Here is a 17,739-nt window from a genome sequence, read left to right on the forward strand (position 1 = left end):
CTCTCTCTCTCTCTCTCTCTCTCTCTCTCTCTCTCTCTCTCTCTCTCATCTCTGTCTCTCTATATTTATATTTATCTGTGTACATGGTTTCCCCCTCCTCCGTAGTAAAATATAAACTCCTCGAGGATAAAACACAATTTTACTTTGATATTTGTATCCTTAAGACCTTGCACAGTGTCTAGCATGTAGTAGATACTGAATACAGTCTTAAATCAATTGATTGTTATAATAACCACTATTACACTTCACATAGGTATACTGCAAAGAATTCTGTATTTAGAATCAGACAACCTATGCTGCACCCAGATTTAAAGTCCAACTCTGCCACATCACACCTCTGTGGCACTAAGACTGCTTCTTGGATCTATATTACTTGATGTCTATCAAGATCCCCCTTCATACTCTTATGATCCTACATATTTAATAGCTAGTGTGTACCTAGGACTTTAAGGTGTACAAAGTGCCTTTTTCACAACCACCCTTATTTGAGATAGTTCACATTTCACCTCCATTTCACAAAAAAAGAATGTGAAACTCAGAAAGCTTGGGGGTCACACCACTAGAAAGTGTGAGAAGTAGAACTCAAACCTAGGGTCAGTTTATTCCACTAGAATATGCCTACATATGATTATACCAAAATAACCACAAATTAACACTTCTAAACCAAACCTATGCTCTCCCCTCTCCCTGTCAGCACTTCTTCCTACATTTCTTTCAATGCCATTACCTTTCTTACTACCAGTCACAAATATTTGTTGCTTTGGAATCATCTTTGACTACTCCCTGTCTTTTAACACCATCCCCAATCCCCAACCCCACACCTAATGTCCAGAGATTCATTAAGTTCTGTGAATTCTACTTCAATTTCTTTAAAATCTGTCTTCTGTGATTTCCATTTCCCCAATTCTAGCCTCATTTTCTCTTTATTAGACCATTACAATAATAGCCTTAACCTTTATAAGGCACCGATATAGTCATGTCACTTGACAACTCAAAAAACCTTCAAGTCATTCCCCATTGCCTACAGATTGAAACCCAAACTCCATAGATAGGAATTTGAAGCTTTCTACAACATATATGCAATCTATCTTCCTAGCTGCTTTTTCCACACCTCTCTTAAAGATATGCTATACTCTAACTAAATCAGGTTATGTACCACTCACTCCCCAACTATGCTCCGTGTTTCATTGTAGCCTTACTTTTGTTGCTACTGAGCTGCTCGCTCTGTTTTGGATATCAGAATTCTACATACCAGTTCTATCCATGTTCAAAGTGAACCCCAAATGCGGCTTCTTCCATTGTCAACCTCTCCAAAGTCACATATGTCTCCATATCCTCTGGACACCTACAGCACTGTATTTACAAGCATTCCACAATTCTGCCTCGACTCAAGTGATTCTGTGGGTTTGTGGTGGGCTCATTACGAGCTTCAGAACCCCTGGCAGGGACTATATTTTACTCATCTTTATTTCTCCTGTAGCTTGTGGAATACTACCTTAGAGGAGGTAGTTTAGCAAATATTTATTGAAGGAAAATGTACCATATCTTTATTTTAATCTTTTATTTGAATGTCATTGTTAGGGGAACACAGGGATAGAAAAATCAAATTCCTAAAAATAATTTTGCCTACTGGTGTTAATAACACTATCAGAATAGCTTCAGTTAAAATTATTATGTATTTTGTAAAAGCTGAATTAGATTTTCATTTTGTTCTGCCTCAGGTTTCCAGTTTTAGCTAAGACTTTATACAGCTTACCACTTGCCCTTCTAAAAAATAGTTTATTTCAAATGAAACTGTAGCAGTATGTTCTAAATGTTCTCTACAGAACAGCAATATGGCCCATTCTGAACCAATAGGTCTTTATGTTTGCACTAGCAATCGACTGTAGGTGAATTTGGATTGCTTAAGCTTCTATTTCTTTCCTTTTAACTCAAAGCCACGCTATGTTCTGCCAGATATTAAACAAGTTAGCATGGACAAATGCAGTGAATTGATTTCATCTTTTCTTTTTTTGGTGTATAATAAAAAGTAACCCCCAATATTAAAGTCTCAAATGAACCACAACCCACTAGGTCTTGTATAGAGATTCAAAGTGAAATTATTAATAATGTTAACTTGCATATGTCACACTGCATAGTCTGATTATCCTTTTTTTTTAATCTCTTGACTTCAGATGCAATAACCGAACACAGTGTGCTGTGGTAGCAGGCCCTGATGTGTTTCCAGACCCATGTCCAGGAACCTACAAATATCTTGAAGTGCAGTATGAATGTGTCCCTTACAGTATGTATATTTCTGTACCTTTTTTTTTTCTCCCAAAACCAAACATGATCTAATCTTTTTGCTATTGTTTTGTAGTATCTAGACAGATGTGCTACTATGGTTAAGGTGATGGTTAGATAATTAATGCAAAAAAAAAGTAAGAAAATATATTCACATAAAGTATGATGTAATCAAACTAATCTTGAAAAATGTCTTTGGTAAGTTTCTACTTGGAGATCATATTCTTCTCCCTCATCTCAAGAAATGGAATATAGCCTTCATGTATCCTAAGAATTTAATTCTGAATGTATGATTCCTTTTTATTACATCCAGGAATATGAAAAACAGTGAATGCCCATTTTAAGATGTTTTTCATTTATAATAATTTTAGTATGAAATAGCAAATATTTAGAGAGACAAGTTGAGAAGGGATTATACCAGATTCTACCTACTTGTCAGACCTTGATACATCCCTCACCCATACAAACAAATAGAAAATGAATGATGAAAGATACACTCAGGGATTTAGTGGTGTAAGGATTGTTAAAATGGGAGTTTTACCTTGATAGAAAAAAAAAATAAATACATCTAAGTCTCTTAAGGTGTCAGACTTTAGAAGACTAGAAATATATTCATTTAGAGAGTATTTCGGGGGAAGAAAGACAAAATGGCTTATGTGAAATAAGGCAATTTTCACAATTTTCATTTCATAGAAGTAGGATCTTTGCCTTGCCTCAGTCCTATCGTCAGTTGTGGTATACATCAAGCAATTGTTGAGGGTTTTTTGTGTTTTGGTTTTGTTTTCTTTTGTTTTGTCCTCAGGCATATTAAAGGACTAAAACTCTGACATGCAACACTCTCCAGCTTTTCTATCCTGAAGAACCAAGTTTTTAAATTAAAAAAAAAAATGTTCTTGATCTGAAATATTTATAGGATATAGGATTTCATAATGAGAATAAACTCATGGAATTCTATATGAACATATTCAATATTCAGGTCAGCCCGGAGCCATAAAACACCTGGGCTCATCCCCACCCCCAGATTTGTTTTTAGCCAGAAGACTATGAATATATCTGGGAAGTGACAAGTTCAGCATCCCAATGTAATGATAGAAGCATATCTCCTTCCTTGTTCATGCTGACTTCAAAACCAGAACATTGATGGTGAGCAGATATGCTTATGTTTTTAGCCAGGTGGGATGTGGGGATTGTAAGGCCATTTGTTCATCAAAAGCCATGTGGAAATTGAGGGAAGTAAGTGGCATAAGTAAAGTAATATTATAGATTTCTTCTTTGAAGTACTTAATCTACTGTCTTTGAGCAACATTCTCTGGAAAAGACTTAGAAACTACCTAGAGTATTTATAGGAATTCAATACATATGGACTTCATAGAAATGACACATGTTTTAGGTCATTTCCTCAACAAATGTCTCTATAAAAATTTATATAGCTTTTGGTGGCCATACTTCAGTAGTGCTTTCTAAGCAATGAAAAATTGTAATAAATTTCACAACCATTGACATAATAGTTGGATTCCTTAATGATTTTTTTTAATAATTAGTAGATGGGTTATTGTAAAAAACAGGTTAACACTGAGTACATAGTAGTGACACTCTCATAATTGAAATAGAAAGGGGTTTTTTATGTTCATGGTAATGTATTATTTCATTTTTTATAAATAGTAGTAAGATATACATTTTTTATATATAGTAGTGTTAAGATATAAAAATCAGAATAACTTTTTATTCTTACACTTAAAAAATAGAGAATTTCACAGTTGTCTCTTCAGTTCCTCTGAATCTCTTCAGACTGTTTTGTGATGATAGCTTATTTCAACGTGTTCTGCCAAGCCTCCTTCTGAAATACCTTCTTCTTAAATCACATTAATAAAGTGAAGCCTTACTTGTACAGCTCCGTATAAACCTTCTGTATAAACCTGTCTTCCCCCTAGACATTCTTCTAGGTAAAAGGATGGTTTACTACAGATTTCCTTTCTCTGTCACAAATTTTCAGAAATGGGCAATGCAATCTCTGGGTGTTCTTTAGTAAAAGGTTTCCTTTAATCCTAATACATACATACATACATACATACATACATACATACATATATATATATATATATATATATATAATACTGGTTGTCCTACAAGGACACCCATGCTATACTAAAACATTACTCTGATTATTTCATTAAGACAATAATCTCAAACTACTATGTCTAACGCAATAATCAGATTTGTCAGTATAACTTCCAAGGTTTTAAATTATTAGTTCTGTACAATGTGATCCCATTTCAAATCATGTTTTAAAAAAATGAATATAAGACATCCTAGCCTACTGGGCCTTTATCAAGTAACTTTTTTATGATTTTGTGGTGATAAAAACTAGCCTAAAAGAAGGTGAAACCATAAAATAACCCATGGAAAATTCTTGAAAAGCAAGGGACATTTATTCTTGTTCTGGCTGTGCCATTTGTTAGCTGTCTCTCCTTCAGTACATCACTTACCCTCTTTGTGGTTCCATCTCCTTGTCTATTAAGTGATTCAGTGGGATTATAAGGGCTCTAAGCTCCCTTCCATTGCTAACATTTTATTATTCTGTGAATGGTTCTTTTCCTAAGACAAATTAATTGCGTACCTTTCTAATTTTTAAAATTTTTGTCTGGGTGACTGTGTCATATTTTCTGCAAATCATTAAATATTTCCTATTATTTAGTGCCTTTTATTTTTAACACAAGATTGTCTGCAGAGATTAATGCATGTTTCAAGAACACAAATCTCTTTTTGTGTTTAGCCCTTTGCAACTTTGTTTAAAGCTTCCTGGAAACTGATTACAAACCAGTATATGAATTAGGTGAAAGGAATTTGCATTAATAATGCCTACTTCTGGCTAGACACTGTGCTAACTACTTTACAAATCTCCTCTGATTTCACAACAACCCTGCGAGATAGGAGCTAGTATTCCCACTTAGCAGTTGGGAAACCTGAGGCAAACAGATGTTAAATGACTTGCCTATAGCTACCTTAAAGCCAATCTTGCAATCTAGAAAGAAACAATGATTTTGCCATTGATTTGTGAAGCTGCTAAAAATCAAGACAACAACCTATGTTCTTAAGGGATATTTCTCTGAGTATAGTTATGGTAATAATAATAAATATATAATAATATTAATAAATAATAATAAAAATAATGCTAACAATAATAAGGGAAAGAATCATGTCATGCTAGCAGAATGCCTAAACTAGAATTTAGAATTAATAATACTAAATCACATCACTAGGAAAGTACAGACATTTTTTTTCACATCACAACTATGAGAAAAGCAATACAAATATTAGTAACCCTATTTTTTGTAACTGAAGAAATTGAGGTTCATAAAGAAAGATCACGGATCCAAAGATAGAAGGGAGCCTAAAATCGTTTAGTCCAGTCCACTCATAGTATGGGTAAGGAAACTGAGTCCAAAAACAGGGAATTGAGTAGTGTGCAGTCCCAGAATAAGTGTGTGAGCTGGATTTGAAATCAGGCTTCTTAAATACAAAATCATTGTTCTCTCAACTATAGCATCTTATTTCTAGGCTAGTAGTGAGTGTGTGTGGTGGGGGCATATGTTATGGCAGTATACAATGTATCAGTCATCAAATATTAAGCCCCTACTATTAGCAGACATTGTGCTAAGTTCTAGGAATACATAAAAAGTCAAGCAGTTCCTGCCCTAAAGGAGCTTACAATCTAAACAAACATAAGAAGCAAGCTTTTTACAGGATAAATAGGAAGCAATAAAGGGAAGGAACTGGGAACAAGGAAAAGGATGTTGTCCTCTACAGTAATAGGGAAGGTGGAGGGAAGATTTTAGGAGTAAAGGTAATGAGTTCTGTTTTGAACATATTTAATTTAAAATGTCTACCGGATGTTCAGTTTGAGATGTTGGGAAGGCGATTGAAGATGGGAGACTGGAGGTGAGCAGGGAGGTTAGGGCAGGAGAGGTAGTTTTGAGAATCTTCACCACAGAGACGATAATTAAATCCAGGAAGCAGATGAGATCAACAAATGAAGATAGAAGGAGAAGAGAAGTGGGGCTGTAACAGAACCCTGAGGGTTACCTGTGGAAAGACTGGCACAATCAGGAAGAGAATCCAGTAAAGGATATAGCATATAGGTATATATGTATACCTATACATACATACAGATAGATAGATATAGATATACACATACATACATATACCTATATGTGTATACACATACATGTATATACATATGTGAGTATATATACACATACTGTTGTTGTCATTAAGTTTTTTCAGTCATGTCCAACTCTTTGTGACCTCATTTGGGGTTTTTTGGCAAAGATACTTGAATGATTTACCATTTCCTTCTCAATTTCACTTTTTAGATGAGGAAACTGAGGTAAACAAGGTTAAGTGACTTGCCCAGGGTCACACAGCTACTAAGTGTCTAAGGTCAGATTTGGACTCAGGAAGATGAGTTTTCCTGACTTCATGGCTGGCACTTTATCCACTATGCCACCTAGCTGCTTGTAATGTAATGCCAAAAGAAAGGCAACTTCCCAGGTTCAAAATACCAGCATAGGTGCTCTCTATTTTATTCAGTGACAAACCAAGAACAGAGAAGATTAAAACATGACATCATTTCAAATACAGCATTTACTAAGTATGATTAAATAATCTCCAAGTACTACCCCACCCCAGGACCTTCCAATCATTCAATCAATTACAAAGTCCCTGTTCTAAATACTACTCCACCCCTAGGCTATACCTTAATTAAGTCCACCACAAAACCCCTCTTCTCAAATGGAGATTAGTTTCCAAACATAGGTAAAATACATTCATTTGCTCAACCATAGAACACTAAAAGGTCAAAAGTTCCCCACCCCTGGATCACAATTGAATCTACCCCAGAGTTACATCAAGTTTAAACACAGCACTTAATACCCAAATGGAGGTCTTTTCTTCATCTTGACTCGAGGCAAGTTCTCAGCAATCTTAGTTCCTGGGGAGACAAGGCTTAGCAAGGCCATAAGGTACATTGCCAGTCCCTTCATGAATTTATCCTCTGTCTGTAGAACAGTCCTAGAACCCCTGAACACATTAGCAAAGCCCTCTCCCAGGATTTCTGTAAACATACAACAAGAAAATCCTTCTTCAGGGCTTCTGAACCAACAGAAAGGCTCCCAGACCCCTGCAACAACAGCACTGTCCTTCACCAGTGGACAGTATTCATTCTGTCTGCAGGACAGTCTCCAGACCCCTGCAACAACAGCACTGTCCTTCACCAGTGGACAGTATTCACTCTGTCTGCAGGACAGTCTCCAGACCCCTGCAACAACAGTACTGTCCCTCACCAGTGGACAGTATTCACTCTCTGTCTGCAGGACAGTCTCAGGGCTTCTTAGCGAACAGCCAGGTTCCAGGACTTCTTCAACAAAAGGACAGTCTTTCACCAGTGGACAAATCTGGCAAAATAACATCAAAACAGACAGACAAAGTACTAGCAAAACAGCCATGTCTCCTCAGTCCTTGGCAGCTCAGGGGGCAGGTCTCAAAAGTCCAGGGCAATTCAAAGCGGCCACCAGCAATTCTCTTAGTCTCTCTCTCTCCACGAGGTGCTGCTTCCAAAAAAGATCTTCCGCCTCTCTCTTGTGTCTCCAAATCTACGTCACCAGCTCCTCCCAATTCAGGACTTTCTTTTCACATCAACAAGCCCATCCCACAGGTGGGATTAACAAACTCTGGGTTTTAACACAATCAATTTGAAAACCAAGCCAATACAGGGGAATCTTTAATTGCCATTACTATCACACTGCTCTGCAAATATACTGTATGGTACCATAATTACATACCAGACACTGTTTGATCTTGGACAAATCACTTGACCTCTGTCTCTCTCAGTTTACTCAGCTGTAAAATGGGGATAGTAAGATATAATAATACCTACCTCCTGGGGTTGTTTTATCAAATGAAATATTTGTGAAGCACTGAACATAGTAATTGGCTCGTACTTAATAAATTGTTCCCTTTTCCTTCCCTCTTTGCCCTTCCCTTCCCTGCAAAATTGTCCCTCTTCCCATAACCCTTCTCTCTTTTTGCTGTCCCTCTCTCTTGTACAGCCATCATTTGTTCTCACCTTTTCAGAATCTGAAATGGTAGAAAAAAAAGGAAGGATGTGAGATGCTGATTGCATTCAGTGAAAAGCACCATTTGTATTCTTCCCCTCTGCACTCAAATCTCTTCATACTCAATCTCAACAGTTAAGTTCATGTGAAGCCCTGAGACATTGCTGTAGCTCCTTTCCGTACCCCTCTCATTCATGCCTCTCCCACCCAGAAAGGGTCCAAACTGAAAACCCTACAGATTATCTCATCTCCATGTCCTGGGACTGCTCAGGTCAGGCCTTTCTTATCTTGTCCTCTCTCTTTTCTCTCTTGGACCTGGGATGATGAGGAAGGAGTATGAAAGAATTCAGCCCAGATTTCTGCTATACTAGAGATAATAATACAGACTCTACTTATAGGGAAGAAAGAAGGTCATACATGCCATTTTAAGATGTTTTCTTTTTTTTCCTGTTAATAAAAGCAAAATAAAATAACCCCCAGCTAATTTCTATTAATCTAATAATTACCTATTCCAGATCAGGAAAGCTTCCAGCATTTGTACCCTGAGCAGTTATATCTTTAACATCAAAAACACTGTATGATTTGCATGTATTTTAAATCATACAGAATGAAATGCATTTCTCTGAGTTCAATCACATATTCAGAATGAAAAGAAAACAACAGATAAAACATAATCAGAAAACAGATCATGAAGATTTTCTTGACACAACAAACCAGCAGATAAAGAGGATGGGTTGTGGACAGGGAGGGTTGGAAACAAAGATGTAACACGCGCTTAGCTTCTCCAGAATCCCATTATTAAAGTCAATTTTCTTTGTCACATAGGGCCAGTCACTACCCTTTGGTCACAGTCCCAGATGCCATAGTCTTTTTTTGCATTTTAGTACCATTCTGGTCCCTGGCTTTCTCTGTCTCCTCCTTCCTGATTTCTTTACTTCCCACAGGTTTCCCACAGAGCAGAGAAAACCCTAAACAGTCTTGTAATCTTGGCTAGGAAACTCAGCAAAAATTACAAATCCCCAAGAACTCACCTAAGAATCCTCTTGATCCTTCCTGTGAGGGAGGGGGGAAAGAAGGGGGAGGAGGAGACACCTGGCCCTGGTGCATCTGGTACATGTTACACTCACTGGGTTAGTACCATACTTCTTGCTTCCCCATGTCAAAGTTAGCTTATGGCATGTTGTATTCCTCTCACTTTCCTTAATAGGGAAATTCAAGAATGTAAATTTACTTTAGGGATGGCACGTTTTAGTGGAAAGAACAATGTAGTTAGAAGTAAAGGAGATAGGTTCAAATACAGGCTTTTCTGTCACCATTACCTAGGATAAATCATTTAATTTCTTCTGGAATTTAGTTTTCTCATTGGTAAAATCAAAGGGGTAGACTAAATAATTGTTAAGATTCCTTCTAGCTGTAAATCTTATGTTCTGGTATTGAAAACTACTTGATTTAAGAATTATTAGAATCACAGAATTTTGAACTTGAACTTTAGAGATATTCATGCTTAAGCCCCTCATTTTATAGATAGGGAACTGGAGCCCAATGAGAGCAAATTATTGTCCCAGGATCTCACATATGTAGTAAGTAATGGAGTCAGGATTTGAAGTGATCTTTTTGGTCTTCAAATTCAGTGCTCTTTCTCCACATTAGAAATAGAGTGGTTTGGGGCAGCCAGGTAGTACAGTGAGTAAGAGCACCGGCCCCAGAGTCGGGATGACCTGGGATCGAATCTGGGCTCAGATACTTAGCACCCACCTAGAAACACCTGTCCGTGTAACCTTGAGCAAGTTACTTAACCCCAATTGCTTTAAAAAAAATAGTGTGGTTCACTTAGGATAATGATTTTGTATTTTCAGATACAGCTCCTACTCCCACAAATTCCATTTAAAGATGAAAATCACAGGTAAAGGATCAACTTTGAAAATGAGTGATTCTCGTGATTAAATCTTTTCATCTCCCTTGATTCCCAACATTCACTTTATTATTTTCAGTTGAATAAATAAGAAATGACTGCCACAAGTTTTTTCTGACACAAGTTATTTAGTTATTTTCTCTTATCATCATAAAATTGGCATACCATTTCTAATGAATACTTCTGTTCTTAGTGATAGAAAAAGGGAAAAGCAAGTATTATTTATATCTTGTTCCAGTATAATTGTCAACACAGTATACATTATATAACATAGAATGTTGTGCATTATACAATATCCCTCTTACTCTCTTGATTACAGCATTGATGCAAAGATAATTTATTTAAGAAAAAATAAATTAAAAGTAAAGTAAGTAATCAGGTATAGTACAGTTTATTGGTTTTTATATCCACAAAAATAGAAGATACTAAGAGTGATGGTGAGAGCAAAATATAATAAAGTTTTATTGCACCAAAAAGAGGAAGAAATGTCTTTTAAAAAAATCAAACCTACTCTAATGAATTATCAAGCTGCAAAATTAAATAATGACACATTTTGGGAATTTCAGCACTAGTAAGAGGTCAAATAGAACATCTAGTATAGTGAAAAATATCACTTCAGATCATAGGAATATGAAGAAATAATTGTTAATCCTATCTCAGCTCAGAATCTGCCTGGCATTATACAAGTAACTTTAGCTCTTTGTCAACTGAAAGGGGTGTTCTCTCAAATAACCAAACTGATGCCAAGGTTCTATGATGACATTAAGACTGATAGCAGTAGAGAAAACAATGAGAATATTTTTGCTGAATGTACTTTACTGATTCTAATTCTTTAAAGAGTCCTTGAAGATAATTTATTTCATCTTATTTTATTTTTTGTGCTTCGTAAAATCAAAATTATTTGTTTGTTTGTTTTTTTATTTCCTTCTTTTAAAATCCTCAGAGTATTTTCTAATTCTAAGGGAAACTGGTCCATCCTGGAGGTAGAATAATGAATATTTGTGTCTGCCCCAGTTATACATTAGTTAGTTATGCTATGATTGAGTTTGCAACCTTTTTGTTTCTCCATTACTCTTCTCTTGATGCTTGGTTCCCTCTTCTAGAGAATACTCCACCCCCACCTCCATTCCCCTTAAGGCCTGACATAAATATACAAAGATTAAACATCACTGTTTGAATATATAAGCCATGCTTTTGCCTCCCATTTTTCTCTTATCCTCCACTTTCTTTCCTGAAAAGGGAATTAAATCATGGCATCCTTCAATAACATTTCCTTTATTTGGCTTGGTTAAATGAAAGGTCTGTGTGTGGGGAGAAAACAATAAGAAAACTAACCACCCATTAAGAGTATTTTTCAGCAAAGAATCTTTACTTTGTATGCTGCTGACAAATTGTCTTTCTTCCAAGGCATACAATTTCATGCAAGTTGCAGCCAAAAAAGCAGCTTGCTTTCAGTCAAGATCCAGTTTTCCCTTTCAGGTCTTTGTTTCTGACCCTTAAAAATACAAAGCACACATTGCTTACTCTATAAGTCTCTTCTTACTGTGGTTTCTCTAAAGGAAAGAGGGGGAAATACATGTTTTTCAAGAGCTAAGAGAAATGAGCGTTTAATGAAAACAGCCTTATATTATATGGTTTTACAGCCCTCCTGACTATTAGTTGTTGAAACTGTGGATTGAGTATGGGCATAGCTATAAGAACTATAGTTATATATGCCTAGACTGTATTAAAGTATCTTTGATACTAATATACATATAGATGGAGAATTGACAAATCATTACACTTGAGGGTTTTCCCTCCTGAACCCACCTCCCTCCCTAGTATCCTACAGATTTTGTAGAATTAGAAACCATTTAATTTAATTTAGTTTTAATTTTGCACAATTGTGGAAAGGGATTTTTGTTCTGGCATCTACCCTGTCTTCAATAATGTTAAGTTCAAAATGAAACATTAAAAAAAATTAAATAAACAAAAACTTCTAAATCCTTAAGTTTTCAAAAAAAAATTCTACCACCCTAACGGCTTAGATAGGAGAAATTTATTATTTCTTTTTTTGGAGGATGATTGGGGTTAAAGTCACATGGCTAGTAAGTATGTCAATTGTCTGAGGTTGGATTTGAATTCAACTCCTGACTCCAGGGCCTGTGCTCTACTCACTGTGCCACCTAGCCGCCCCAGGAGTAATTTATAATGCCAGACTAACTCTCCTTGAAGTTCCAAAGAACCATTTATACACTAAAGAAATTGTTGAACAAAAGGATAAACTTGTAAATCTTTTAACTAGTCAAATACCTATCAGCATATACAACTCATTTCAAATTGACAAACATGAAACAATGAGCTAGGCTAATATAAAGATAAAGTAAGGAAAGGGACAAGGAGGCCCTTTATCTTTGAATAATTTACCATCCAATAGAAGAGATAAAACACGTTCACACAACTTGTTATATGCACCTAGAAACACAAACAAAATGCATTGAGAATACTAAGGAGAATAAGGTTTCATGGACACAGGTTGCATTGAAGAGTTGAGGAAAAGGCATAGCAGAGAACATGAGAATTGAGTTTTGTGAAATTTTAGCATAACTGAATCATGTACCTCCGTTAAATTTCCATTCATGGAATCCATTGTATCCTATGGAGCACCCAGACCTGGACATGGAAGACTCTAAAAAAAACCTTTGCTCAATTGAATGAAATCAAGATCAGTTTCCTCTCTCTTCATCTTGATATTCTTCTACTGGCATGGGCAGATTTTCAGATCATGAAACTGGAAGGAATTAAAGATTATCATTCTAAATCATACTGATAAAGAAATATATTTCTTTCTCTCCCTTGCATTCCTTCTCCTACAAATACACTTGTTTGTTAATATCCTATTGGAAATCAACAAAGTAGAAAGGAAAAGTTAAGAACATATCTTCCTCTCTAGGAAGTAGAATTTTTCATAATTATAGGAGTCTAGTTTTGAAATATAATTTATAGAGATTGTTTTGGTACAGACTCTTTTTATAAATGAGGGAATTCTAACTAGAAAGGGTAAGTAATTTGACAGTTATACAACTAGTTAGTGCCAGCGTTAGCACAGGATATCCTGTGTTTTGAGTCTTCATCCAATATTCTTTTTTTATTTTTTAAGCAATTGGGGTTAAGTAACTTGCTCATGGTTACCAGCCGTAACCATGAGAGTGAGTGCTCTCACTCACTGAGCCACCTGGCCGCCCCCATCCAATATTCTTTATACAATGCTTTTCCAGAGGTGATTTTCCATAGACTGAGGAAAGAGAAATGAAGAAAAATGAATATATTGAATAATGAATGAATAATAATGAATAATGAACAGAGTAATGAAATTTTCCCTTAGTAAATGAAAACTCCCTTAAAAATTTTTAAAACTTAGGATAGAAGTAAAGGGACAACTTCATTCTGAAGAAGATAATTCATTCAGTAAACATGTAAGTAATATAGGATATTATATGGGAAAATAAAACCTGCCATCCTTCAAAATTTGAAACTGACCACTCAACTCTTGAATATTTGAAGATTTATCCATTTGGAATGGGAAGATATTTAGGTGTTATCTAGTGCCACCATCTCATTTTTTTTTTTGATGAGGAAAGAGAGAACCAAACAGTTAAATGAATTGCCTGAGGTCATGCACAAAGAAGAATGAGAATGGAGTCCATGTCACTATAATATACTTTGATTTGACTCTTAGAGGTGTAAAAAATTTCAGCACTTATGAAATGAAAAGAAAGCTTCATTTACTAATGAAAAAATTAACTTATTTAAATGTAAAATGAAGATAACTCATGAATTTTCTAATTTTTCCTCTCCTCTGTGATTTAATCTTTTTTTTTTTTCAGATGATGGAGGAGGTGGAAGGGTCTAGTTCCATTTTATCATTGGTTTGGGCAAATTGTGGAAATGAAATTTCTTTCACTCACTACTGAAGATTTTGAAATTATTTTGTAAATTAACATCTTTGATTCCCGTGAAACTAAAACATTAAATCTGCAGACATATAACTACACACATGTGTACATGCACACTACACACACACACACACACACACACACATACACATACACCCGAGATTCTTGAACCCTTCAACCCAGATCTTCCTGCCATTCCTTGACCCACTATTTGGTCACTTCCTATTTGGTTCTTACCTGTGACTATTATCTATTAATAGTACTACTATAAACCCAAATCAAAGATCCTTCTTAAGAGAAGCTTCTAAACAAACAAATTAATATTTAAAAATTTAAAAAAAAGAAAATGATGAATGTTAATAAACATTAAAACATAAAAAGAGAAGCTTCTACTAGATTGTCAGAAAGGCAACTTATTTAAATAATTCATATTATTCATATCTTGAGATTGATTTTTTCCTCTATAGCAACTGATTAATAACCTACAACAAGTTGATAGATCATGCCTACATAAACTCCTTTTTTTTCATCTAAATAGTATGTTTAATTAATGGTTGATGGCCTCATTTATTTCATGAGTCTGATTAAATGTCTGAGTTTAATCACATCCTGTGCTACTATAGACATAGATGTCTTGTTACTTTAACATTTAGCTTTTAGAACTGAAATATAATGGCTAATTACTGAATTTTTAGTTTTCTTTATATCTAAATGAGACACATATCATATATTACTGATTTGGAATAATTTAGATTGAATTACTTGAATCTTGAGTGTAAGTGAATGACTTTTCAATAATGACTACTTTTCATATTCTGCTAGTGCTTAGAATTTGTGTTTGTCAGTTCATTTCCTTGTTTTTTTCAAATCCCCACTTGTAAAAATGTCAAAATTTAAGTAGAACCATTGTGTATTTTTATAATCAATCTATACTTACCTTAGATACATTTTATAATAAAGGAAATCCATGATAGCTTCCTGAATAAGCATACTACAATATCAAAAATGTGTTCTGAATCATGAACAGAGAACACTTTCTGTGAATACATCTGTATTTCGAGGTGTATGTTCTTTGTCCAGTTTTCAAAAAATATGTAGCTGGGTTGTCTGGATAAAGGCATTAACTGAACTCAGAGGGGATTTGTGAATTTATGTTTCTTTTTGCTATACAATATAGCTGTGTGAATTAATTTTACAATGAGAAATGATTCACCATTTGCTCTTTGGGGCCTCTCAAACATTCATCCACCTTCATTTGGCAAATCTTTTCTAATCTCACTTATTATATCTTAGCTTCAAATGCTCAACAAAGTCAGAATTCTGTTGACATTCATGTTACATACTTGCCAACACTGCCTTGGGTTTTTAAAGAGTAATAGAATCAGGGTTGGCAGGAAAGGAAGAGTGAGTCTGTCCAAAAGATAGAACATAAGGTTTTCCTTAACTGAATTCCTTCTTTCTTCTCCTTCTCCTCCCCCATTCTTCCTGGAGAATATAATAAGCAATAAGTTTATCAGACTAACAGAAATGACTTCAGAAGAGAGAAGTATATTTTGAAGTAATGTTAGCTCTTAAAAGGAGATGAAACAATTCTGTGCTTAGTTCTGTCCTTGTTTCTTCAGATACTGTTAAAAACTGCAGCAGGCTACTAAATGTCCAATAAAAATATCTCTTGCTATAGGAACTTAGCTTTAGGATGATCTGAGATACGCCTCATAATCTGGTATTATTCTTTAAGCAACTTAAAGAACAATTTAAGTAGAAGAGCAATACGTTGTTCATAATATCATCAAGGGAAAGCTAATTCTACTTAATTTTGTGCCCACTAATTCTCCATTAGATGGGTTTCTATTTGTGATTTGAATCATATCCATGGTTAATGCCTGTCCTAAAACAAATTATACATGTATAACTATTTTAAATTTGTAGAATAGCAAAATTTCAATTTCTGTTAAAATCCCCAATTGATAGAGGCCTAGAAGTGATACAAACCTATAAAGATTATTTAGTCCAGCCTAAACCTAAATTATACAATTGAGAAATTGTCTGTCCCGTGGTATAGTAAAGACAGAAAACCTGAGTTCCATTAATTAGACATGAGACCTCATGGAATTCACTATGCCTCTACAGGGTCTAGTTATTCTTATGTAAAGAGGTAATTGAGGTCATTAAGGTCTCTTCCGGTACTTATATTGTGTGAACTCCTAAATTCTGTTATTGAGAAGGTATAAATCTATTTTTGTTTTCAATCAAATGTAAAAATGATGCTAACAATTTTGAAACAGTTGCCTTTTCCTAAAAATTAAATGTGGTTATTTTCATTAATAGGCTCTTCAGTATATGTACAGACCATTGCGGACACTGCCTCCTGAAATAGCTTAATCCACTTTGGGGTAACTCATTTTTCAGAAGCTTTTTCAGAGTTCAATCCTAAATTTTCTCCTTAGCAACCTCCACCTGTTGCTTCTGGTTTTGGCCTCTCGGGTCAAATGAAATCTCCCTTCCACATGACAGCTCTTCAAATATTTGAAAGAAGTTTTTATATCCCTCCTAAATCTTCTTTTCTAGACTAAACTTCCTTCAACTAGCCTTAACATGACATAGATTCAAGGCCTTTCACCATTCTGGCTATTTCCCTCTCTAAACTCTTTAGAATTACATTGTCATTTAAAATATAGAATTACATTATCATTTAAAATATGATACCCTCAACTGAACAGAATTTTCAAAATTGGATTGACAAATGCAGAGAACAGAGCTAATGTCACCTCCTTAGTCTTAGAAACTACAGTTTTCTTAATGTAGCCCAAAAGCACATAATATTTTGTGGTTGTTACATTGTACTACCAGCTCATATTCAAATTGCTGTACACTGAACCCTATATTATTCTTTAATAGCCTGTATTTATGTTAGCTTTAGTCATGTAACCTTCACAAGTTGACCCTATGAGCTTTGCATTATCTGCAGAGTTGATGGAAGCATGAACATAAGAGCTTTATCTTAGTCATAGATAAAAATGTTAAGCAGCATAATTCTCTGAAACCCTATACTGGAAAACTCCTGTCAAGATGTTATTGCATTGATTGCATCAAGTCCCATTGTAGTGAGATCCATAATTATGCAAGAATTTGGTTAAACTACCCACATCAGAAAAAAAAAAAAAGGAGATAAGGAATGGCTTGTCTATTTGGGTAGACAGCCCACAGAAATTATCCATGAGTTGGACTGATACTGAGAAAATGAGCAAAGTTCCCAATATTTTTGGGAGGATCTTCCCTCCCTCCTTCCTTAACCCCATGGAAAACTGGAACATGACCAAGATTTACAAAGGATGGCCCCACACAAATAGTTTGTAATTTGCATTATTGGAGTGAACAGATGAGATCACAAGTTCATTTTACTGTTATGTGTAGCTAAGTGATCCCATAACTATTTCTGTGTTGTCATCAAGAAAAGAAACAAGGACATTTGAAGGACCTTTCTTCTGAGAAATTG

At 35.1% G+C, this 17,739-nt stretch overlaps 1 protein-coding gene across 7 annotated transcripts in view; it reads left to right on the forward strand.

Moving 5' to 3' along the window:
* ADGRL3 (adhesion G protein-coupled receptor L3) overlaps positions 1 to 17,739 on the forward strand; it is a 1,002,012-nt gene that overhangs the window by 575,552 nt on the left and 408,721 nt on the right. For all 7 annotated transcript variants that reach the window (XM_069105304.1, XM_069105298.1, XM_069105300.1 and 4 more), the window contains exon 5: positions 2,175 to 2,284. In XM_069105304.1, coding sequence (XP_068961405.1) covers positions 2,175 to 2,284 — 110 coding nt within the window. The remainder of the gene's footprint in view (positions 1 to 2,174; positions 2,285 to 17,739) is intronic.

This window comes from Petaurus breviceps, unplaced genomic scaffold, assembly GCF_028583685.1.
Source record: "Petaurus breviceps papuanus isolate PSGF00001 unplaced genomic scaffold, PetGlider_PUasm1.0 76, whole genome shotgun sequence".
Classification (NCBI taxonomy): domain Eukaryota; kingdom Metazoa; phylum Chordata; class Mammalia; order Diprotodontia; family Petauridae; genus Petaurus; species Petaurus breviceps.